This window comes from Sphaerodactylus townsendi, linkage group LG07, assembly GCF_021028975.2.
Source record: "Sphaerodactylus townsendi isolate TG3544 linkage group LG07, MPM_Stown_v2.3, whole genome shotgun sequence".
Classification (NCBI taxonomy): domain Eukaryota; kingdom Metazoa; phylum Chordata; class Lepidosauria; order Squamata; family Sphaerodactylidae; genus Sphaerodactylus; species Sphaerodactylus townsendi.
Window position 1 is genome coordinate 36,967,910 of NC_059431.1, and position 23,980 is coordinate 36,991,889.

Sequence of the window (23,980 nt, forward strand, 5' to 3'; positions counted from 1 at the left end):
CCATACTAATAGTTCTGGGTGACTTCAATGTCCATGCTGATAACTGTGCCTCCAATCAGACTGCAGATCTAGGGTCTCAACTTGTGTCGAATCGTGTACATCAAGTATGCCACACCCTGGACTTGTTCTTTTGGAGGGGGATTGATACTGATCTGGTGTTAGGCTTATGAAAGTCTACGAGATGGCAGTGAAAGCCACAAAGAAGACTTTTTATGCACCCTTCTTTGCACATGCAAGCTCATACCTGACTCAGTTGTTTATGATAATTAAGCTAACTCACTTGTATCTGGGTCTTTATGGGCATCTGCTAAACCCTGATATTTACGTAAATCTACCAACAATGTCCCTCAGGGAGTGCTGCACACAGTGGGTAACAACTTGCTAGCGGTCCCCAGTTCAAAAAATGTCCAGCAGTCCTCAACTACAGCCAGGGCTTTTTTGGCTCAGCATGGTGGAACACTGCCAAATGAGACAGAGGCCCTACAGGATCTACCTCAATTCTGCAGGGTCTGCAAGATAGAATTGTTCCACCAGGCCTACAGTTGAGGACAGTGAGTGGTTATGTTACTAACCCATCCTTCCCCTTTTTTCATCCCTCCCTTATCCGTTTGCTGAGGATAAGGTTTGGAGCATCTGGAGAAATCCATCCTTGATCATTTATGTGTCCTACATACATAGGTTTTAGAGTGTTTTGTTGTTTGTAATCTATATAAATGTGTACTTTATGACATAAGCCATTCTGAGGACGCCATGGCAGGGAGAGTGGAGTAACAGTTAGACAAATGAATGAAAACACTAGACCAGTTTGTGTGATCATGATCTCACTAGGCCGCTTTCTCCTCCACCTGGTAGGAAACGCAAGTCCACCCTCACTGCTATTTTCAAGCTCTAAAAACACCTAGCTTTGTGCCCCCCCCCCCAAAAAAATCTTTGTTTCTGAATATGATTGTGTGCCGGGATTAAAAATAAATAAAACAGAAGTGGCGAGAAAGAACGCCCTAAAAATAACTTCCAACCAAAGGCTCTGCATCTTCCGCTCACTCAGCAGCAAAATAGAAACCGCTCCCTCGTCGTTTAATTTCCTTCCCCCTTTTGCTCGCAGGAGTAAGTTAAAGGAGGGGACGGACGGGAGCTTGACAGCCGGAGGCGCACGACTCCACTTTCCCAAACCGCGCAAGAGGCGCAGGCAACAGTCAAGCTGTGCAGCGTGCCCGGGCGGGGACACAACAAACACGCCCCCCTCCCCCGGCCTTCCTCACCAACTGGGAGCCCTCCCCGCACCGTCGCCACCCCCGGCGCTGCCTCCTCGGCTGCAGGGAGGGCTGTGCAAACCAGCACGGCGGGCGGGTCCAAACTGGAAGTTCTCACGTCGGAGCTGTTTCGGTTCCTGCTTCTGGGAAGGGGCCACCCCGCTCGTGCAGGAAACACTGGGCGGCCCTCCTTTCCCCACCACGTCATGGGGTCCTCTCCTGCGCGGAAACCACCCTCTTCGCCCACAGACCTGCTGCGAGGCACAGCCAGGGAGGCGGCACGACGCGGTCCCACCGAGGCAGCAGGGGGCGGGGGCATCGCCGTGTCCTCGCCAAAATCTGCCTCCTCCTCCCTTCCCTGGCGCGCGGCGGCGGCGGCGGCGGCGAACTCCAGCGGCCCGTCGCCACTTTTCTAAAGGGGAGGAAACTTTGTCCGCGCCTTGTTGCTCGAGGCTTTCTGGGGGTCATTCGCCTGCAAGAGGAAGCCGCAAAAGGCAACACGCACCGCTGGGGCTGTGGGGCGAAGAAGCGCCTGCTGGATGCCACCCGGTGAGGGCTCGGCCAAAGAGCCGAGGTCCTTTGCAGGGCCGGGTCCCCAGTGGCGGGACTGAAAGCTGCTGTTTGCCGATCCCAAAACTGCTATCAGAGAGTACCGTAAGTATTCGTACAGCTGGAGCCTCGGAGTCACTATGCACGGAGAGTGTTTGTAAAAGCAAGCGCAGGGGATGAGTTTCTTTGCGCCGCAGCCACCGGCGCGCGCGCGTACCTGGCGAGAGGGCTTTCACTTGGGCACCTCTTCTTCTCGCAGTAGTTTCCTTCCAAGCGGGGCGGGCGGGCGAGGCTACTGAGTTCTCTCCCCAGAAGGCTTTTGGATCTTAGAGCTGTTTTATTTGGGCGGAGAGGCGGCTCCTGAGCGCTTCCTGCGATGGCAGAGGATGCTGCCTGCCCGTTCTGAAGTTTTACTCCAGGCCGCACAACTTCTGCGTCACCCGTCCGAGGCTGCACAAACATTGGTGCCTCGTAGGGCTGGGGTCGCTTTTGATCAGGCCATCCTGAGAAGTTTGACCATTGTAGGGGGGGGGGGAGGGAGAGCAGGCTTCCTCATTTCCTTGGGTGTGTAGAATCTCTGACTTTTTAAAACCTACATGGGAGCCGCACACGTGCATCTACATGCCCAGAGTAAAACCTCAGCTGTTCGTTGCCTTCATCTCTGCAGCTACCGAAGGCATACAACCTTGTCTTTGGGAGGCAACACAACAGTGTGTTTAGGCCAGGTGGGCTCTTTTCCTGCAAGTTTGAGGTTGGTGTGTGCAAGTGCCTGCCTGTGCAAGCACAGCCTATGCCCTATGCTGATCTGGCATAGGGTGTGGGGACAAATTGTGGGTGGCACAGCAGTTATACTGATTTATATAAAAGGGCTGAAATGTTGTCATAATTCTGATTGCTGCTGCAATTCTGTTATATGTGAATCTTTGGTCACTGGAGCAGCTTCGGGTAGAAAAGGCAGCCTGAGCCTGAGGACAAAATTGTTGGGATTTTGCAAGTGTCTGCCACAACTCAGTCATAAAAGGGTTAACTGTTTGTATGTAAACGAGTTGCTGAACCTGACCTGATCTATTGAATAGCCATTGGTCAGTCAGATAGCCATTGCTTACATGTTGGTGAACAGGTACATCTAATGTTATGAAGTTAACTCTGTTTCTTTGAACAGACACGACACCAGAGAGGAGACACGAGGTGGACGACATCATGTGAGACAGCAGATAGGTAGCAAAATGTAACCAAACTTACAGTAATGTAGACGTGTAACAGGAAAGAAAGGACTTCTTATTTTATCTCCATGTAACCCTCCTTTATAGTTAGTAAACTCATATATAAAAAAACAACTGAGAATCTGTGTCTTCTGTTCTATTCTGCTAAGATTCTGTTAATATTCTGAAAGCCAGTGTGGCGTAGTGGTTAAGAGCAGGTGCACTCTAATCTGGGGAACCGGGTTTGATTCCCTGCTCTGCCACTTGAGCTGTGGAGGCTTTCAGTTTGTCCAGTTCCTTGTGGTGGCCATTTTGTGGTGAGACCTCCTGACTACCTTAGCATTCTAAAAGCACCCATGGAGTCAATAAGATTGAAGACTACTGATGCTCATACTCATGATTTGAGATCAAAGCACCCCAAAAGTTATCAAAAAACTGAAAAGGGACAACATTTTGAAACATGGCTTCTTGTTTTGTCATCCTGTCATTTAACACTTGATAACGTGTCTTTCAGAATTTCCTTCGCTTTCAGTATTTCCTGATTTAATATGACTTTCATGGCAAAAAGGCTTTCATGCTCTCACTCCAAACAGTACTTGTCTGACTCGCAACAGAAACGTGAACGTTTCTAGTTCTTTCTGGTTTGTGAATATCAAGGACGAGATTTATGGATCAAGTTAATCTAGATTTATGGATCAAGTTAATGAGATTGCAGATGCCTTAGCAGACCAGGTGCTCGGGAGCAGCAGCAGCAGAAAGCCATTGCTTTCACATCCTGCATGTGAGCTCCCAAAGGCATCTGATGGGCCTCTGCAAGTAGCAGAGTGCTGGACTAGATGGACTCTGCAAGTCCAGAGTGCTGGACTAGATCAGACTCTGGTCTGATCAAGCAGGCTCTTTCTTATGTTCTTATGACTAAACTTCTGGTTCAGCATCTGACACAATAAGGTAAACAAGGGTGTGGGCTAAAATATTAAACTGATTCAAGTCATAGGACGTCTTGTGAAAATGCTGGTGCAGAAAATTGCATGAGCAGAAATGATATGCTTCATTATTGATTTGGTTAGTGAACTTAGATTCTGTGTGTCGGACTAAAAGGAATACTGTATCCAGTTTTGTATATTTTAGAAAGTGGAAGACACCTTGAATGCAATTCAGAGGAACGAAGCAAAAACAGGGTCGTTTAGAATTAAGGAAGAACAGCTGTTGTGTGACGGACCTGACTGGCTTGTCCTGAGAAATGGGAAATACATTGCTGGTAGATAAAAAAGTGACTCAAGTTATTTGCTACTTTGATAAACTTGGAATTGGTTTTTTCGATCCTTTTATAGAGATGTGTGGTAAATGCCTAGAGGGCAGGGGCAAAAAAAAAGCCAGCTGCTCTCTCTGTGCTAGTCCTTTAATGGTGCTCTGGTTTTAAGTGATTTGATTCTGATATGTGTCAGCTAGGTTTGTACCTTCCTATACAATGGAATGGAATTGGGCCATTTTCCAGGAAACTTAACATTGCTTAAATGGGTTGAACTTTGGAACCTGGCCTCATTAGTTATTAGACTGAGGTTGTATTTCAGCTTCATTCCCTTTCTGTGGCAGGAGAATGTTACCTGGTTATTCAGTTGTGTTACCTGTTTCTTGCAGAATACTGTTCCTTCATAGACCTATATTTTTAAAATTACAGACTTTGGTATCTTGATCCATCTATTTTGGTATGTAGATCCATATACTACATCTAATAACACAATAACTGAAGCCAGTGATAAACAAAGTAAAGTAGATTTTTGAACAGACTTTTAACAGCAGCAGTGTTTGAAGAGTATAGCTGTTTAAAGTTGTGCTGCTAAGTGAAATGTAGTATTACAGGTATCTTAAACCACAAATGCAAACATTCATACCAGCGATACTTAACTGGCCCTATTAAACAGTGGTTTGTTCTGCAGGTTGCTGCTTGCAGAATAACTGTTTATTGAACAGGTGCTGCAGGGCAAGGCACAGTAAAGAGGTCAGTCTCAAAAGTACAGGTGATAAGAATGGCTGTGGAATGCTATTAGTCAGATTCTGCACAACACAAGCAGAGCCAACTTTTTTTGTTTGCACTGTTCTCTAGTTCTATAATCCTAATCTAATTGTGGTTTTTTGACATTTTGTAATCTGCTTTGAGTCTTAGCAAAAAATGAGGCTATACATAAATAAAATGTGTAAGAAGGGAAAGTTACATTAGATACTTTCTATTAATAATACGTGTCATACATATCCATAAAATGCCTGTACAAGTTATCTTCCTCATTCAGTTTTATATGTGCAGCAGGCTGCGTGGGCAGAATATTATGTCTAGTGATGGAAAAACATGTATCAGCTTGCCCAGTAACAAAATCAACAGTCAGTTTAAGAATACGCACCTGTTCCTTTTATTCTTAATGGTTTCTAACTGGTTTGCATAGGAAAATCTATGTTTACCACTCTTACAGCTAGAAAACCAATTAACAGGAAGAAAAACTTTTTATCCTGAAAATGATTCCCAGTAAAGGAAGAAATAAATCCTGGTAAATTATTGGCTTTTTAGTAACATGATTAAAAAAGAAAATGTTTTAATACTGTGCCATTTTGTTTAGTTATGTAATTTGGAGCAGGGTCCCTTGCTTTTATAGAAATGCTCATACGCACAATGTATATGAGTTTTCAGAGGCATTCATTGGGGCATTATAGGCTTGAGCCATGTCTCAAATGACATGGCACTCCTATGAATATGAAATCTGAGGGCTTATCTGCTGAAGCAGAATTTGGAGTAAAATTAGTGTTCTACCTATTTAGGAAAATAGCTCTCTCTCTCACACAGTGTGGTATAGTAGTTAAGAGTGGTGGGCTCTAGTCTGGAGAATCCAGGTTTGATTATCCACTTTCTCACATGTTACCTGATGGGTGACCTTGGGCCTGTCACAGTTCTCATGGAACTGTCTCATCCCCACTCACATCACAAGGTGCCTATTGTGGGAAGAGGAAGGTAATGTGATTATAAGCTGCTTTGAAACTCCTTGAGGTAGAGAAAAACAGGTTATAAAATTTGCTCATCTGTATTAAATCAGTCCCTCTCTCTTTGATCTTTGCAGAAAGAAGTATACGTTTTCTTTGTCACTTAAAAGATGGCTGCATACTTAACTGAAATTTAATGAACCAGAACTGCATGAAATTGAAGCAAAATTGTTACAAATATCCTAAAGATGGAGAAGACTGGTCTGTTCGTAATCAGGTGGTTTATATGTTAACTGTAAACCGTTTTATACTTCATGAGAAAGGAAAGGCTGTAAAGAGACATCTAAAAGGTAGGTGTAAAAACTTTGTGATTCTGAATTGCTAGTACCTTATTTTTTTGCATCCTTTATATTATGACTGGGATACTTAACAGTACAGAGTTACTCCAATCTAAGACCATTGGTTTCAAAAGACTGAGAAAGGAATAATTATGCACAAGGCATAATTCTGAGACATACCGATAGGAAAAAAGGAACAAAAGAGACAAATTTCTTACAAGAATCCTTGTGGAAAGAAAACTGCAAACTAAATAATCTGTTGCTGATTAGGTCACCAATAGTACGGTATTTTGTAAGTATGTCTGATACAAGGACGCTGATAAAAAGAAAATGGCACCAGTGCACCTTTTGACAGTGCATACCTTCCCATTTTGTTGGTATGATGATGCATTTGAACAGTGCTGTTCTCAGAAAGATCTTAGCAAGGCAGACTTGGGAAAGATCATACTGAGGTCAGGAAAAGGATGATTGGAACATAATGTTATATGAGTCCCCCACTCCTTGCTCAGTATCTCCAGTTTGGAAGCCAAAGTAGAGAAAAACCTCTGTGTGGAAGCAGCCAGTCAGGGCACTCTTAAATCACACTTAAGTGTTATGACTTTTAAATGTCAGGCAGTTTCCTGGTCACAGTATTGTCACAACACTAGAGTTCTCCCACCCTGGCCAGATGCCATAGATGTGGGAAGGAGAGTGTATAAATGGCAGGTTTCCTCAACATCTCAAGGAATCCACTACAAACTCCTACCAACAAACCAGCACATTGGAAGGATTTTAGCAGTGCATTTCTTCTATTATAGAAAAAACCGAGGAACAGCAGATTAGAACATAGATAATCATTAAGGATAACTAGAACGGCTAGACGTAATTTAGATCCAGGATGGGCGGATATTCCTATTCAGATAGTCATCTCTAAGAACCAGGGCTGAAAGTGATTCATGGGCAACTGAGTGCTTGCATGCAAGAGACAACATCTTAACACGTGACAAAGTTTAGCTTTGATTAGGATATAAACAGTTTTGGTTTAGCAAGGATTTGGAGACCCTCTTGAACTTTCCTACCAACACAAACACACAGGAAATGCATTTTAAAAAACAACAACAGAGAGCATCAAGAAGCCAGTACACACATAATCACTTTTGACATGAAATGCATAGTGGACTGGATCCTGCCTTTGTAAATGTTGCATGCTTCCTTCCCCATAAAGACGAATGTTAAATCTTGTACATTTATACAGATAAGATTATACAGAAATTGGTGAAAGACATGCAGGTATGCATGCTTGGAAGCACATGTGAACTTACATTAAAAATGTGCACAAAATGCCTTTCTTAATTGAAGGAAAGAAATTGGAAGAAACCTTGCCTAGTACCAGATGGGATATTTAAAGAGTTGTGACTCAGCTGAGGTAATACTGTGATTAAAATGTCATTTAGCGCCTCTTGTTTAGAAAAATAACTCAGGTGCAAATGCCTATTTACATTATGCAGTGCTTCTGATACTTCCATGAAAAAAAACAACAATGTTGCAGGTTGAATTACACAAAGGATGGGAAATAGCTTGGCCTAGCAGAGAAAGTTGAATGTAATCAAAACAGGCTTGAGCACCGATACAAAATATCAGTAAATTTAAAGTTTGGGTATTTTAACCAGGATTTTTTCAGTAAAGCCAATATGAATCAGCGTTATTGACTATTACTGAAAATATTTGGGTTAAAAAAATCCAAACCCAAAATTTGTCAGTTCTCTACTCTGTCACCATCTCAAACAGGGGTGTGTGTGTGTGTGTGTGCTCTCACTGGTGCTTTCCAAGACCCGGAGGCAGTGGTGGGGTGGGATCCAAAAATTTTAATAACAGGTTCCGATGGTGGTGGGATTCAAACAGTGGTGCTGCCGCACACAGGCACCACCAGTCCCTATTGGACAGGGAGGTTGCTTTAGTAACCCCTTCTTGGCACTCAGAAAAAATTAGTAACCACTTCTAGAGAAGTGGTGAGAACTGGTTGGATCCCACCTCTGCCCGGAGGGCTTGAAAAGCAGGAGAGCAGTACTCCATGCAAGATTGAGCTTGCTCAGGATTGGGCTATCTCTCCACTGCTACCTTGGTTCCCAAGTCCCTCATGTCTTGGAATGCAAGGAAGTGGGGTGATCCTGTTTGTGGGGAGCCCACTCAGTCCTCATTGAGGACTCTGTCCCAATGAGTCTTGCATTGCTCAGTCCCGCAGAGAGTCCCAGCACGCAGGGAACTATCACAGGCCCACATTTAGGACTGGACTGTCTTCCCCACCACCTGGCTTTGGAAAGCAAGGGAGAGGGAACTGTAAGAAGGGCTGAGCTCAATCAGCCCTGCGTGGAGTTCTCTCTTTTCCCCCCTCTCTTCTGTCTCATAAACCCACTTGGGATTAGGAAATGGCAGTGGAAGGGAGAAAGATTAAACAGCTGAAAGAGCCGAATGATATTTGGCTTTTTTGGCCCCAGGCATATTTAGCTTTATGAATACACCTAGGTTTTATTATTGGTAACAGAAAAAGCCGAGAAAAGCTGATATTACTTTTTTCAGATTTACCAAACCACTGAGCCTAGATCAAAACAAATTCCCATTGAACTCTCTGTAGTAGTGACTCCTCTTATCGCATTATTGTGAATACAACTAAAAATATCAAGCATATTTTATGCATTTTATTAGTAGATTTTTTAATTCTCACCTTTCAGGGTTTGCAGGATAGCATATGGGATTTTATCCTCACAATAACCTGTGTAGTAGATTAGGCTGAGAAATACCCTTACATTATTATTTGTGTCTGAGTAGGAATTTGAATTGAAGTATCCCCAATGTTAGCAGGACATCCTGACCACTATAGAGAGTCAGTATGGTGTCATTCGAAGTCATCATTTCACCAGGACTGCATCAGTGCCAAGAAAGCTCTTGCCATCTGCTACAGCAGAAGAGACTTTATAAACAGATGCTAGCATGAAAAAAAGGAAGCTATGAAAAACTTCTGGTCACAACTCATTCACAGAGCCAATTCCAATGATTCAGCCTGGTTTTGGCGAATCATTTAATCCTCCCAAAGTAATGGTCCACCTATGGGAGATTGCCATATCCCTCTAGGGATCTGGGAAACATACTTCCAGGAACTTTATATGGACACCTCTGATGAAAGGGGGTACCCTAGCCAAAATATAGAAAACCTATCATGATGGGCACCTGTGGCAGGGACAGACAGTAAGAATCTTAAGCCCAATCAAGACTAGGGAAGGCACCAGGAGAAGATTTAATTTCCTCCAAGGCCATTAAAAATGATTTAGATTTTTGGACCCCCATCCTTGCCTCACTCTTTACCTTTATCGATACCCATGTATCGCCCTGATTGGGGACTCAAAATCATTGCTCCAATATTCAAAAGAAGGAAGGATTACTGTACTAACTGTAGACCAGTTAGTCTTCTCAACATACACATTGTGGTGCTGCTAGCCTAAAAATTGTGCCCCCTGCAGGCCAAAAATAAAAAAAACACTAAAAATACAAAAAAACCACATACGGGGGCATGGCTTTGGACATATAATGCGGGGGTTGAACCAGAGAACCCCCCCTTACCTACGTCCTTGGATATAGTTTCAGGTGATCTGCATCCTCAGCGGCATAGTCTTTGTTGCTTGGGAATTCGAAGGTATCTCCCAGAAGTAACAGCTGATGGGAAGCTGTTAAGGCGTGCTAACAAGAATTTCAGAAGTTGTGATCTAAATTTCTACTTGGTTATCAGTGAAAACCTGCTGCATTGGTTCGGAGTAACCTAAGGTGGCTAAAGTGGCGCACCTTTTCCTTGCGCTCAGTAGGCCATATGGAACATTACCAATCCAACCCAATATGCATAATCACTTGGAAAGAAGAAGAATATGCTTGTTGCTGCAGGTGTATAGCCGTAAAATATCAAGTGGATACCGTGTCCCTTGTCTCTTTATGACAGCCTGTTATTACCGGTGCTTAGAAACTAACATAAATTAAATAGGAATTTGCTGCCTGTAATCTCACAGGTACCAATATATGGACTATTAATGTGCTTCACATGCAACACAAGTAGGAGGCAATAGGTATGTCACCTCCCTTTTGTAATTGTGACATAACAAGAGTCCCTATTGCAATTACATGGTATGATTTTTCCATCCACTTCTTTCTTTTTAGTTTTTGTGTTCTCTTGTCAGACTACTTTGACAACCATCTCAATTACTTCAAGGGTGGCAATAATTTGAGTGGCATGATTTAAATTAGTGCTTTAAATAAAGCTTCAATATAAAATTAAGTTACAAAAATAAGTTAAAAATTGAACTTCTGCCACACAGCTTCACTTTTGGAAAGGTTGCCGGGCCCAGGCCTAACAGTGATTTGGCGCTATCTTGATGCCCTGAAAATTCTTGCGGTCATGAACAGGTTGTTTGTCCTACTGAGCTCTTGGCCTTATGGCTTCTCTCTATCCATCCAACATCCATGCCTCCCTCTTCCTAGTAACCTTCTTCTCTCTCTCAATCTGTGCCTCACCTCATCAGTATCAGTGGAGATATTACTCTGTTTTTCCACATCTAACTGCTCCAGAAACCCCTTGATCCTCTTTCCTCTTGATTACCATTTCCCCTGTTCTTTTGCCTGCTCTCTGCCACACCTCCACTGTGATCAAACATGCTCCTCATTCCCAATCGCACACCACTCTTTCCCCCTGTATTGACTCCCTAACAATTGATTGACTTTTCAGTTTTCCCCTTTGCTACCGAACTAGAGAATATAGTGGCTTGTCCTTTTTCTCTTCTGGCTCCAGTCTTGACACCCTACAACAGGTCTTCCACTGTCTCCTTGTCCCTGAAGCTTCAGACCAAAGATGTCCTTATTTTTAAGGCATTTCTTTCCCACACTGTTAATTGAAATTTGGTGCCAAATCCAAAGGTCTGTCATGGTCTTTCTTGACCTTTCTCCTAACTGCTATAGTTGACCATCCAGGCAGTAGGTTTTTGTGGCTTCATTTTTAGCTGATATCAGTCAGGTTGCATCAACATTTTCCACTGAGAAGCTTCTCTGCTGTTTTTTTTTTCATTCATATCCTCTCTCTCACTCTACACGGGTGATCTCTTGAACTGCATGGTTTTCAGTACCACTTAGACCAATGACTGAGCTCAAGACTTAGCAACTCATCTTTCATTCCAGGCCTGCTAATTATAATCATTCTCTGTATGCATCAGTGTCCCCACTGGGCTGGACACTCACCCATGGCTTTGATTCTTGGCTCTTCCTTTCTACTTATATTCGATTGATTCTCCCTGCATCAGATTTTTTTAAAAAAAATCTTTCTTTTTTTCTCCATCATTTTGAATAAAACTTGATTATTGCATCTGCTGCTTCTCTGATCTTTCCCTTTTACATATCTACCTCTTCGAGTGCCATCAAGCATTTGAATCTCCCATCATTTAGGCAAAATGATACTTATGCTCATGTTCCTTCACTGGCTTTCCAATCTCTTTTTGTATCAAGCACAAACTTGGTGCCCTTTAAATTTCTTTGTGGTTCTGCCTGACCCTATATTTTGGCACTTTTCCACTTGTGACAAAACTGTTCCAGCACTTCAAACTTTACCTCCTCAAAAGCCTTTTGATCTGTATCATATATTTGCATGTTCTCCCGTGCTTTTTTATGCATGCAGAAGTCTTTCCTTTAATATACCACCTCTCTGTCTCCCTTCATGACCATCCTCAAAATGCATATTTGATGTGATTTCTAATTGTGATAAGTTTCAGCCCATGTAAATATATCTATCCATTGTAAATGGATGTAAATATATCCATCCATTGTCCCCTCATAGTCTTGGTTTTCCCATTCTTTCTTTTACATTTTATACTCCTAAGGGGCTCTTTTTGCTGACAAAATTATGGTACATAGTAATAAAATTTGGCATCAGAGTTTTGTAATTTGCTTGCTTCTCTGTTTCATTAACATATGGCTTACAACCCCATCCAATGGCCCCCAAGGAGGCTTCCCAGCAGGGTGGGGAGGCTTCAAATGCAAAAATGCCTCCCCACTGCCAGGAAGCCACAACTGGGTTTAATAGGTGACACCACCTATTTGGTGGCATAAGACTGAAGCCTCAGCCACCAGCGCAGGGATGCTGGTGTGGTGTCCCGCACTTAATGCCATGGCATGAAGGCCATGGCATCTGTTCACCAGCAGATTTACGCCCCCCCCCCCCGAAAGTGTCTGTGAATGTACATTTTCATTCTCTGTACTTAGCTTTTATCTCATTGTAACTGAATTGATGATTTTCAGCAATATTCTAGTGCCATCTACTTTTGAATTCAACTGTGTAATGGGGATGCAGAAGTTTTGCAAGACATAATAAGGATTCACAGTCTTTCCGTGAAAACCTTTGTGCTTTTTGCCAACTAATACCAGTGGGTTTAGAAGGGTGTGACTGTATAGAGTGGCAGTGTTGGTGTAGCATGGTAGAATTTTGGGAAAATCTGCTGGAACCATCTGCCTTTATTCAGCATGAGCTGTCATGATAGTAGTTAGTAGCATGACTCACAAAGAACTATAATGATCCTGATTTTGCCATCAGTTAGATAACCTAAAAAGAAGAGGGAAAGTGGAGTGAAAAGCTCTTCACAGATGTCCTTTTTTTTTTGGCATCCACCAATTAAAAATTGGGGTAGAGAGTGAGACAGAAATGCATGGGGAAAGGAGGAAGACAGTATAATGGAAGAAAGGCTATCAAAAGATCTATTGATTTTACTTTGATTTGTGTACAGCTGCACACATTACTTCACCATTCTAGAAGATTTAATCCATTTTGTATTTTGGGATATTTCTGCCCACTTGGAGCCCCTGCAGGTTTTTAGGAACACCTCCCTTTCTGTACTTAGCACCATTGTGCAGGTGTTTTGATCCACACTCTGGGGTCAAGTTCAGAACTGAAGCACACTGCTAGATCAGCTTTCTGTCTGCATAAGTTTATCTATGTCAGAAGGGCAAACCAAGTGTGAAGCTGAGATATATGTGAATGAATCACAGTGCTTTTTACAACAAAAATTAACCTTGTGGGGATTGGGGTTTAATATGGCTTTGGGGTCCAGTATGGATGTTTTAATTTCCCTGCAGTGTTTCATTGATTTAAACCTGACCCCTTTCTCTCTAGCTTTTATTGGCCATAGAAGAAGAAAAAAGAGGCAATAGCTCTCTTCCTTCTTTTTCATTCCAGACTAGTAGAAAGCTAGAGTTTTGATTGCAGAAATGATGTGGGAGGAACAAAGGTCAAACACCCACTTTTCCTGCATCATGGTTTGACCTATATCCCTCCTAACATGATGACTACAATTAGTGGATCTCCCAGTGTCTTGTTTGGTCTGATCTGTAAGTCCAGCAGCTATTCTACAGTTGTTCAAAAATTATCCTTTTCATCTTTTAATGTGTTCATCAGTCTGTTCAAGTTTAAACCTCTCAACTTGTTTTGAATAATGAAGTTGATAACAATGCTCTCTCTGTATATAGTTTTTGCTGAACAAAGCATCACTCTGCCAGATTTCATGTCTGTCCTATATTCCGCTGACAGTATGTTTCTGAACTGTTTGTTTCCACAAAATATGGGAACAGCCAGTTTAGCTGCCGTCTATTTCCCTCACTACTGATTGCATGCCCAGGTCTCTGAACTGGAAGAGTTTTTCCTTCTCATAAGGATGTAAGAGACTGTGTTGAGTAAACAGTTACATTCAAAGGCAGACAGTTCTGAGTTGTGGGTTCTTTCTCTACTTCAGACTACAAATTAAGTTTTAAAAATTGCTTTGCATTCAAAGCAGTACACCTAGAAAAAGATTTCTGCCTGTCTATTATGACCAGATTCTTAATATACTACTGTACAGAAGTGGATGTTTAAGTTGTCACCAAACATCTCAAGACATTTTATTAGTGCAATTTTGATGTAATTGATACTCAACCAACAGCCCATCTTCTTGTTCCTACAAGACATCTACCTAGCGTTTTATGATGTGTTGGCTTCCAACAACCCTGTAGCCAAAATTAGTGAATAGTCTCTTGGAAAAGGTAATTCTAGGCCAGTAGTGTTCAGTTTTTTTTCAGCTACAAGCTCATCTTTATCTTTAACCTGAAACATAGGACCCATTTCTAATGTTTTTGCTGATTGTCTTTGTTCTAAGGTTATCAGGGTGACAGTATTCAGAGATTTTGTCTTTTAACAGTTGAGTGGAAAGGGGAATTTTGCCAGATGTGACTTATTTTACAGGGCTGAGAGAAATTGTACTGAGTGAAATTGCTCCACCTTCCCCATTCACCACAGCTGTCAAATTGTCAAATGCTTCACTGGTTCAAAATAATAATTGCATAAATAAGGATGATTGATCTATTGAGAGCCAGCACGGGGTAGTTGTTAAGAGTGGTAAACGCTAATCTGAAGAACCTTGAGCTAGTCACAGTTCTCTCAGAACTCTCTCAGTCTCTCTTCACCTGTTGGCATGGGAGAAGGTGATTGTAAGCCACTATATAAGACTCCTTTTGGTAGAAAAAAGCAGGATATGAAACCCAACTGTTCTTCATTTACTTTACGAAGCTAATTCATGTGTAAATAATAGAATTAGTTGAAAATTCCACTTTTCTGCTTTCACAGTTTTGAATATGCCATCTTTGTCATATGAAAAATTAAAATAATTGCTTTTAATGTGTCTTCCTTGGCAATATCCTTTTTTTATCTATCCACAGAATGAAGAGATGTAAGTGGCTGTACAGATACCCAACACGTCAAAGTCTCTTGATCTTGGTTTTAACCATATGGCTGCTTTCACTACTGAAACTTCTCAACATCGAGCAATTGTTGTTCCCTCGCAAGGGTATTTATTTTGTAGAACCTTTTCTGAGCACCTCATCATTTCTGAAGAACAAGTACTCCTATCCCAAAAATCACTTGCAGTATGACATCAACTGTTCCTCCATTTACAATCAAGAGCCTGTAGAGATTGGCAGGTCTTTAGAAATTCAGAGAAAAGAGATTATCGATTTGGATGATGATGATGTTGTAGCCATGACTAGTGACTGTCATGTATACCGTAAAATTAGAGAATATCACTTGAAGCCTGTTTCTCTGGAAGAGGAAAAATTCCCTTTAGCCTATTCTTTGGTGGTTCATAAAGATGCAGTGATGGTTGAGAGGCTTATCCATACAATATACAGCAGTCAGAATGTTTACTGTATCCATTATGACCAAAAATCATCTGCCACTTTCAAACATGCTTTGGACAATCTAGCTAAATGTTTTTCCAATATTTTTATAGCATCCAAATTAGAGGTGGTGGAATACGCCCATATTTCAAGACTTCAGGCAGATGTAAATTGTTTGTCTGATCTATTTAAGTCTTCTGTTTCATGGAAGTATGTAATCAATTTATGTGGCCAAGACTTTCCTTTGCGTTCAAACTTTGAGTTGATGACTGAACTCAAGAAATTAAATGGAGGAAATATGTTGGAGACGGTCAAGCCAAGCAATAGCAAAAGGGAACGATTTATTTATCACTATGAACTTCGGAAAATGCCTTATGAATACACAAAAATGCCAATGAAAACTAATATCTCTAAAGAACCGCCACCTCACAATATTAAGGTTTTTGTAGGCAGTGCTTATTTTGTTTTATGTCGAGAGTTTGTACAGTTCGTCCTCGAAAGTTCTGTCGTTCAAGATTTTTTTGAATGGTCAAAAGACACTTACTCTCCTGATGAACATTTTTGGGCAACCCTTGTTCGTTTACCTGGAATACCTGGAGAGGTTTCAAGAGCAGCTCCTGATATCACAGATCTTCAGAGCAAAACACGTTTGGTAAAATGGAACTACCTTGAAAATCACCTGTATCCTCCTTGCACTGGTACACATCTTCGTAGTGTGTGTATTTATGGAGCCGCTGAACTGAGATGGCTCATCAGCTATGGGCATTGGTTTGCCAATAAATTTGACTCCAAAGTAGATCCTGTTTTAATAAAATGTTTGGCAGAAAAACTTGCAAAAAGGCAGAAGGAATGGGTTGGTTTGTCTTCAGAAAAACTTTTTCTACACAAAACGTTTACAGGAGTTTCAACAGTACAGCTCACCCATGTTTAGTTCTTGCAAGAAAAAAAATAGTTGAGACACATCATGCTTCTCATAACTATCTTGATGGAATCCAGTTGCCTTTCTATAGGTGTAACTAAAGAGAAAGTGTGTGAGATGACAGATGAGCTGCTTAGAGCCCAGGGAGCAGATATGGGAGCAGGGGGAATGAGAGATGATTGGGAGAGATTCCTCCCCTCTCAGCAATAAAAAGTTACCAATAGAGTGTGTTTCAGTTGGCCTTCACCCAGTGCTTTTCAGGCTTCCTGAACTTCTTTTGAACTTGCTCTAACTTCTAATCCTCTCCAGACAACATTGGTAAGTGTCCTGCAAAAATTTGTGGAATTGGTTTCTCATCTGAAACTGGCATATTGGAAGAAATGATCAGTATATCTTTTTCCAAATCTGCAGGATAGCTTTGAAATAGAGTTTCTAGTGCAGAAGTCTTCAAACTATGGCCCTCCAGATGTTCATGGACTACAATTCCCATCCGCCCCTGCCAGCATGGCCAAGTGGCAGGGCTGATGGGTATTGTAGTCCATGAATATCTGGAGGGCCATAGTTTGAAGACCCCTGTTCTAGTGCTTAAATTCCTCCTGTGTCCAGGGTAGATTAAACTTACAGTAGGTATTTCAGTTGTAGTCCTGTGACTAACCCTGTGGTGCCTAAAAACCATACAAGCCTTCTCTGTACTATATGATTTCCACCTACGTCTTGTACAAATTTTTCATTTTTGCTAAGATTACATTGTGCTTGTAATGGTTCAGTTAGATGCGATACAGATATTCTCCCTCTAGGCTACCATTACAAAGAATCCACTGCTGCAGTTTAGCATTACTGCAGTATTCTATCTGCCTGCTGATACCACCATTGCTATATGTGAGATACTTTACTATGGTGAGGATGGTGATTTGGACCCTACACTGGAAATGGCTAATGACAAGGCATGCAGTTTCCCCAAACCTTCCATCCTTTTAGTTCTTTCTAGACTGATTGCTGCACTGCTATTTTTGTGCAGCATTTTTAAAGAGGGAAAAGATTGTAAACCTGATCATAGCTTCCTTCATCCATGCAGCAGTGCCCTGATTATTATGGAACACTTTCTGTTCTGTTTCACTGATGAATTTGCATTTCCTCTTCATTTTCAAACTCTTACCTTTCCGCTAAAAAGCTTGTTGCTCATCACTACCAAGCAAAGCTGGTGCAATAGAGGGCTTGAGGAAATACATCATTGTGGATGACGTCAGTTCCATTGCTTTAAAATATATATAACATGTACATTCACTTATTTATAAACGCCTTGTTTGAAGGTGGTGAGGCAAGGTTATAGGCATGAAGATCTCTAAAATATTTTGTCCTTAGAAATGCTTGTACAAATTACAATCTCTCAAAATCAAAAATGTGCTCAAGGAATGCCCTACCTAAGTGAATCACACTGAGGTAGGTATGTGGAATTAACTCTCTTACTTTAAGGTAAAACCTAGCTGTGCCTTGTTTTTACTATAGCTTTACCTCAGGAAAATAGTTTTGTAGGCTTAAATAAATTTAAATCATGGAGAGCATTCATAATGATGACTGCTTAGTCTACTACCTCAAGAAATATATGTAGGATCTGTACCAATCCAGGACTGGTGAAAAGTCTGAAAGAGAATAATTTACTTGAGTCCAAAGCTGGTTAACATGATGCCATACAGGAGCCAATTTCATTGTTCCAATAGTCAGCCATTAGACAAGTTGGCAGCTGGATGTTGTTGGCAATTGCTCTTAAAAATGGTGAAATTATTGCCCAACCTTTACCAATCTTTGTTCTGTACATACTTGCCTCTAAGTGTTTGAATATACATGGTGTGAAAGTGTCCCCATGTTCAATTCAGCTGCTATTTTTGCCAAGTGAAAGTCCCATAGATTGAAACACTGGTATCTTTTTCTTGTAAATCATTGAAATACACAACTTTTTATTGTTGAACTTGCCTTTGGGGCAAAATGTATCATGTAAAAATGTTTCAAATATTTTATAACACATGATAAAACCAATATATTTCAAATGGCAGTGTTGTCTTTCTGTCTAAAATGTTTAAATAAGAGTGCTCGGTTATTCTGAGTACTCTCTGGAAGAATATATCAGTTGTTACGGCGTAACCAAGCATAATATCTATATATATAAAAAGCAAACCATCTGTTTGTGAGTCGTGCTCTAACTCTGAACCCACTGGACGAATTGCTTTCCAATTTTCACTCAATGTGCCTTTCCAATGCAGGCAGGTTTTCGGATATTCACATTGCTGAAATTCAATACCTGAGCCAGGTAAAACATCTTTTTCCTGGCGCACCAGGCCATGAAGCTGGTTATGTTTAACTGTCACCCTTAGAATGTTCGTTCAGCATGTCTGTGGCCTGAGGGGTTGGTATGCCCTTGAATGTTCGCTCAGATGGCCAGAGATGAGCATTGAAAACAGTAATAGGTCATACTGTTAGGTAATACAAGTGGAAGTGAAACACAAACACTTTGCTATGTGAGACGTCAGGTGGGGTTCCCCCCCTCACACGCAGGTAACTTTCACTCTCTGTGCCTCACCCACTACTACCACACAGCACACATACTCTCATACTCATCCAGCTCATCCTCACACACCTCACTCTGCCCTCTCTCACATCCAACCACCACTTACCCACTTCCTTACCTATATTTGCCACAGCTCTCTTTTACTAAAAGTGAGCTGGAGTTTGCCTTTTTCTTCTAAGAAAATCCACGGGGTAGGGGCGAACCACCACTACTGGCTCCACTTCTTTTGCATGTGGCCCTTTAAGAACCCAGGGAGCTGGCCTCGATCTGAGCACCTCAACACCCCGCCTCTGCTGCCTGACTGGGATAGCCTGCTTGCCCTAGTTCTGCCTTACCCAAGCCAGGACTGTGCATGTCAACCAGCCTCATGGACAGTGGGATTCGCACTCTGGACAGTTCCATTGTGGAATGGAAAGGGTTACCTTATACTTTAAAAAACAAGAAACCACCATATAACAATGTGAATTGAAAAGGGAAAGAGGGATTCCATTTCACCATCCCAAAAGGCTATGCTGCGGATCATTGGACCTGCATGATGAGAAGGACCTGCTAGTTGGCAATAAAAATACTGAAAGAGACATAAATATAGGGACAAGACACAGTGGCATCCTTAAATACTGAAAGTTTTGGGGCTACCGACTACAAATTACAATTTTAGGTGTTGAATAACATTAATCTCCTCCACTACTGTGGCTTAGGTATTCTTCATGTAACTACTCAATTGTTTGGAGAAAACTCATTCTAGCAATTGATCTACTTGGCTTGACCAGTGAACACAATCAGCTCTCCATCTGGAGCAGCTACTACATGGATTTAGTTTCAAGCAGCCTGCATCTTGTTTTTCTTGTGGACCAGGTTTTGACATTGAGCTAAATTTACTTATAAAGCAGAAAACTCTAGTGTGGCAAAACTACATACATGCATAATTGTTTGAAGAAGAAAGGCTGTGCTTATCACATTTATGCTGCCTTTCCTTTCCTCTGCAGTGCAGAGAAGCGAGGCAAGTAATGTAACCCACACTGGTGTCACTGAATTGTTCCTTTTCTTACATGTAAGGAGTTTGGGGTGTGAGCTAAGTTTAAGTAAGTGATGTCCCAGCAGCATTCCGAAGGAGTACAATCTCAGAAGGGCTGTGCCATATGATTTTTCCAAACATGCTGCTTTTTGAATGCTGAGACTCTGTGTAAAGTAGTTCCATACGCTAGCAGTCTTCCCTTTGTGTAACTGGACCTCCAATTAAAGAGCCAATATAAAGTGATGCTAGTCACAAAAAGAGCTCCAAATTCCTATGTTGTTTAATATCCTAATTCAATTTTTGAAGTCTTATTTATGACCTTTTCTAGGAGGCTTAAATGCCCTCTCAATGGTACTAGTGCAATATTGAAATCCTTAAGGCAGGAGAGAAGGTAGGAAAGAAGCATTTGCAATGTGAGTGAGCAGTTTGGTTAAAGCAAATTTTCAGTTATGTTGTAAACTTGCTTTGGCCATCTGATTAAATATTCCAGGTGGTGACAAGGAATAATATGCCCTAGTTTCCAACATGTTAATTCACAAATAGAAGACCTGAATGATTATTGATTTGGTTCCAGCATAATTAAAAATGGAGAGAGATCCTATTTCTTATATATGCAGTGTAATTGATTAAATAACTTTTGAGGCTCATAATATATTTCTTTAAATGATAAAACTAGAAATTACTTGCTCACATATTATGTTTGTTCTCTGAGTAGTCCCACATTAATGGGTTTTTGATGGAATGCTTACAGGAAACAGAAACAGGAAGAGATTATAATGGTGCTAAGATAATTATCACTGACTTGTCTGCAAAAGTCTTGAAGCATGAAAACCAAGATTTTGGGAAGAAGTTTATTTTTATTGTAAGCTGCTAAAATGCATGTCCTCAAATGTCATAGTAAATACTCCAGAGTCAACAGTGACTTTTAAAATTGCACTCAATACTATTTTATGAGGCTTTTATAAACAAAAGACAGCTATAGACCAATCTTTTGATGTGAAGCTCATTACCGTGCACAGATGAGAGAAGTTCTTACTTGCTGAGTTTCTTTCTTCCTGCATCTATTGAAGCTATGTGAACTTTGCTTGTGAGGATCAGAAGGGTAACTTTCCTCTAATTGATGATAAAGATGGATAGCTCCTTGCCTGTGGAAACCATATACAAAGGAAATGGCCATATGGATTAACAACACTTTCTCATTCACAGATGGATAAATGGAGAGCAAGAGGGATTGAGGTGTTTTATAGTAATTATTACAAGAACAGATTCAGCAGTAGCTTTAGTGGACCAATCTACTAAAACTGTGTAGATCTTTAAAATATATTTTATTTATTTACTAAACTTCTATACCGCCCTCCCCCCTAGGGGCTCAGGGCAGTGAACAACAATAAATAATAATAAAACACATAAATAAATATTAACAGTAGCAATTAAGTAATCCACTTAATAACAAGAACCATTAAAACAGATGGCGTCAAATGCCCACCCCTCCACCCCGTGCCCACGGGGGCCAGATGGAACGGGCATCATTGGTTCTAATCTGGCTGGCCAAACGCCTGGCAGAACAGGTCTGTTTTACAGGCCCTGCGGAAACTCTGTAAGTCCTGCAGGGCCCTGGTCTCCCTGGGAAGCCTGTAAAACCTGTAAAAAGCCTGTACAATTGCACAAGGGAATGTTACAGAACATCTTGTTCTGTATGGTTGGCCCATGCAAAGTATATATTAGAAGAGATAAGGAAGATGATTTGCAATAGTCTGTCTTTGTCTTTCTAGACTAACCCACCTCACATTTTGGAAAGCCACTAAGCCAAAGTGTTCTAAGTAAACTGGAAATTCCTTCATAATATTTTTCCAGCTGGAAGTTTTCACACTTTCGTTTGCTAAGAGCTAAGAGCTTCCAGTACAAAAAACTCACACAGACCAGGACTGTAGCAGAAATGTGACTCAATTCTTGAAATATTTTAGTGAAATTAGTCAGCATGCTCTCTGAGTGCTTCTTGCAGAGCTGTTCAGGATATAAGGAAAGATATTCTTTGTTGATTGACATTGAAACCATTAGGCAAAATTGACAACAGACAGCTTTGAAATATCCTGCTACGTCAGGACTCTATAAGATGCTAATTTTGTCTGAGATGGAGATGAATACTACTGTTAGAGTTCCAATTGAAAATTTTTGTTATTATGCAGGATTTGTTCAGGATTAAACATTTATGCTATCAGAAATTATAGTGGTATTGCCTACAAATGCATGCTTATTTCTCATACGTGACACCAGGGGTCTGCAACCTGCGGCTCTGGAGTTGCATGTGGCTCTTTCAGTCTTATACTGCAGCTCCGCGTGGCCTGAAGGTCGGAAGGTAGCATGGGCATGTCCCTCCAGCCCTCCAGAGCAGCGCTGGAAGGAAAGGTGAGTGGAACAGCCGAACCGGAGGTGGCTCCATGTGTGAGGGCACGTCTTTTCGCATCCCCTCCACTCACCTCTCCTTCCAGCACTGCTCTGGAGTGCTGGAGGGACAGCCTATGCTGCCCTCCAACCCCTGGAGGTCAGAGAGTAGTGTGGGTGTGTCCCTCCAGAGCAGCCGCCATCTCCCCTCTGCCATCCCCTCAGTCGCCATCCCCCCACTGCCTGGTGCCACTGCGTCCCACAGCACGAGAGGCGGCGGCATCAGGCAGGCCGCAGCCGCCATCCCCCCTCTGCCCCACAGAGCAGGTGGCTGCCTGCTCTGTCAGGCAGAGGGGGTTTCCCTGCCCGGCACCTCCACCTCCCACTGCTGGAAGGAAATGTGAGTGGAGGGGCCGAACCAGAGGCGGCTCCGTGTGGAGCCACCTCTCCGGCTCAGTAGATCTTGGGGGCTGAGGAAAACAGGTCCAAATTTCTCTTTGGGTGGTAAAGGTTGCTGACTCCTTCATGACACCTTCTATAGCAGTATAGGTGAATTCAATGGGAACCTTAACATTCTGTAAGGCCTATTTCCTGTTCTTTCCTTCTAAGGTCAGATGCCCCTCTTTTACCATGCCTCGTATCACCTAAAGTTTCTTACATTTGGGAAACCCATATAAAATTCCCATCCACTGGCAAATTGTTGCTGTTCTATACAAATATGGAGCTTTGAAGGTTCTTTTGAACGGTTTTGAAGTATACAGCATAAGAAGTAACATAACTCTGTTTTCCATTAATCTGATCTCCCTTTGCTGCCTTATACACATAAGTTGCCCTGAAAGCTGTCTGCATGAAGGAGACAGGATTCTATTAGCTTGTTCGGCTGGAGACCTATCCAAGCTGAGCTGCCCGGTAGCCAGAATTCACCACTACTATCATGATGGGGAACATGTACAAGTTTTCTCTTATATGCATCCAGAAGCAAGAAAAACTGCCTGAATCTCTCCAGCATCTATGTTTGTCACTGATCATAATACCAAAGACTTTCCTCAAAATAATTCAACTTAGCTTAGGAGTCACAGGGGTTAATGGTAAATTTTCATAAAAATCACTATACCCAGCATTCAGTATTTAAACATTTCCTCCTTTGTAAGTAATAGCGAGATTGTAACCATTCAAGGAAATCGGACAACTGCTTTAAAACAAGTAAGCGTTCATAAGCCCACCCTCATCTTCAAACTAATTGTATTACAACTGTGACTTACAGTGCTAGTATGGGTCTATGTAAAAAATGTGAGTTCAGTTGGCACCTTTAAGACCATCAAACTTTTATTTTTGGTGTAAGTTTTTGTGAGTATGCATACTTCTTTTGGTATAGTCAGGGAGAGGGAAAAGGAGCAAGAGTGTATGTTTTTTTCAGTTTGTTTCCTTTGATGTTGGAATAAAAGGAATATTAATTGGCAGAGAGGGGGAAAAAAGCCCATGCGTTTTAGTACTAACAATTAATTTATCAGAACCTTTTTGATTTAAAAATTACCATAAAGACTACTCTGTTAAAATGTGCCGTTTGAGTAATAAACAGGTAATGTCCCCAGAA

The 23,980-nt window shown here is 41.6% G+C and overlaps 1 protein-coding gene across 6 annotated transcripts; it reads left to right on the forward strand.

Moving 5' to 3' along the window:
* Positions 1-1,304: 1,304 nt before the first annotated feature.
* GCNT4 (glucosaminyl (N-acetyl) transferase 4) lies at positions 1,305-18,471 on the forward strand. Of its 6 annotated transcripts, none has more exons than XM_048503516.1 (5): positions 1,305-1,904; positions 2,962-3,017; positions 4,115-4,259; positions 6,106-6,318; positions 15,052-18,471. In XM_048503516.1, the coding sequence occupies exon 5, from the start codon at positions 15,053-15,055 to the stop codon at positions 16,436-16,438; it is 1,386 nt and encodes a 461-aa protein (XP_048359473.1). In that variant the 5' UTR covers positions 1,305-1,904; positions 2,962-3,017; positions 4,115-4,259; positions 6,106-6,318; position 15,052; the 3' UTR covers positions 16,439-18,471. The 6 variants fall into 6 exon arrangements, with proteins under 6 accessions (XP_048359473.1, XP_048359471.1, XP_048359472.1 ...); XM_048503514.1 differs by having other exon boundaries at positions 4,130-4,259; XM_048503515.1 differs by having other exon boundaries at positions 2,962-4,271.
* The last annotated feature ends 5,509 nt before the right edge of the window (positions 18,472-23,980 follow it).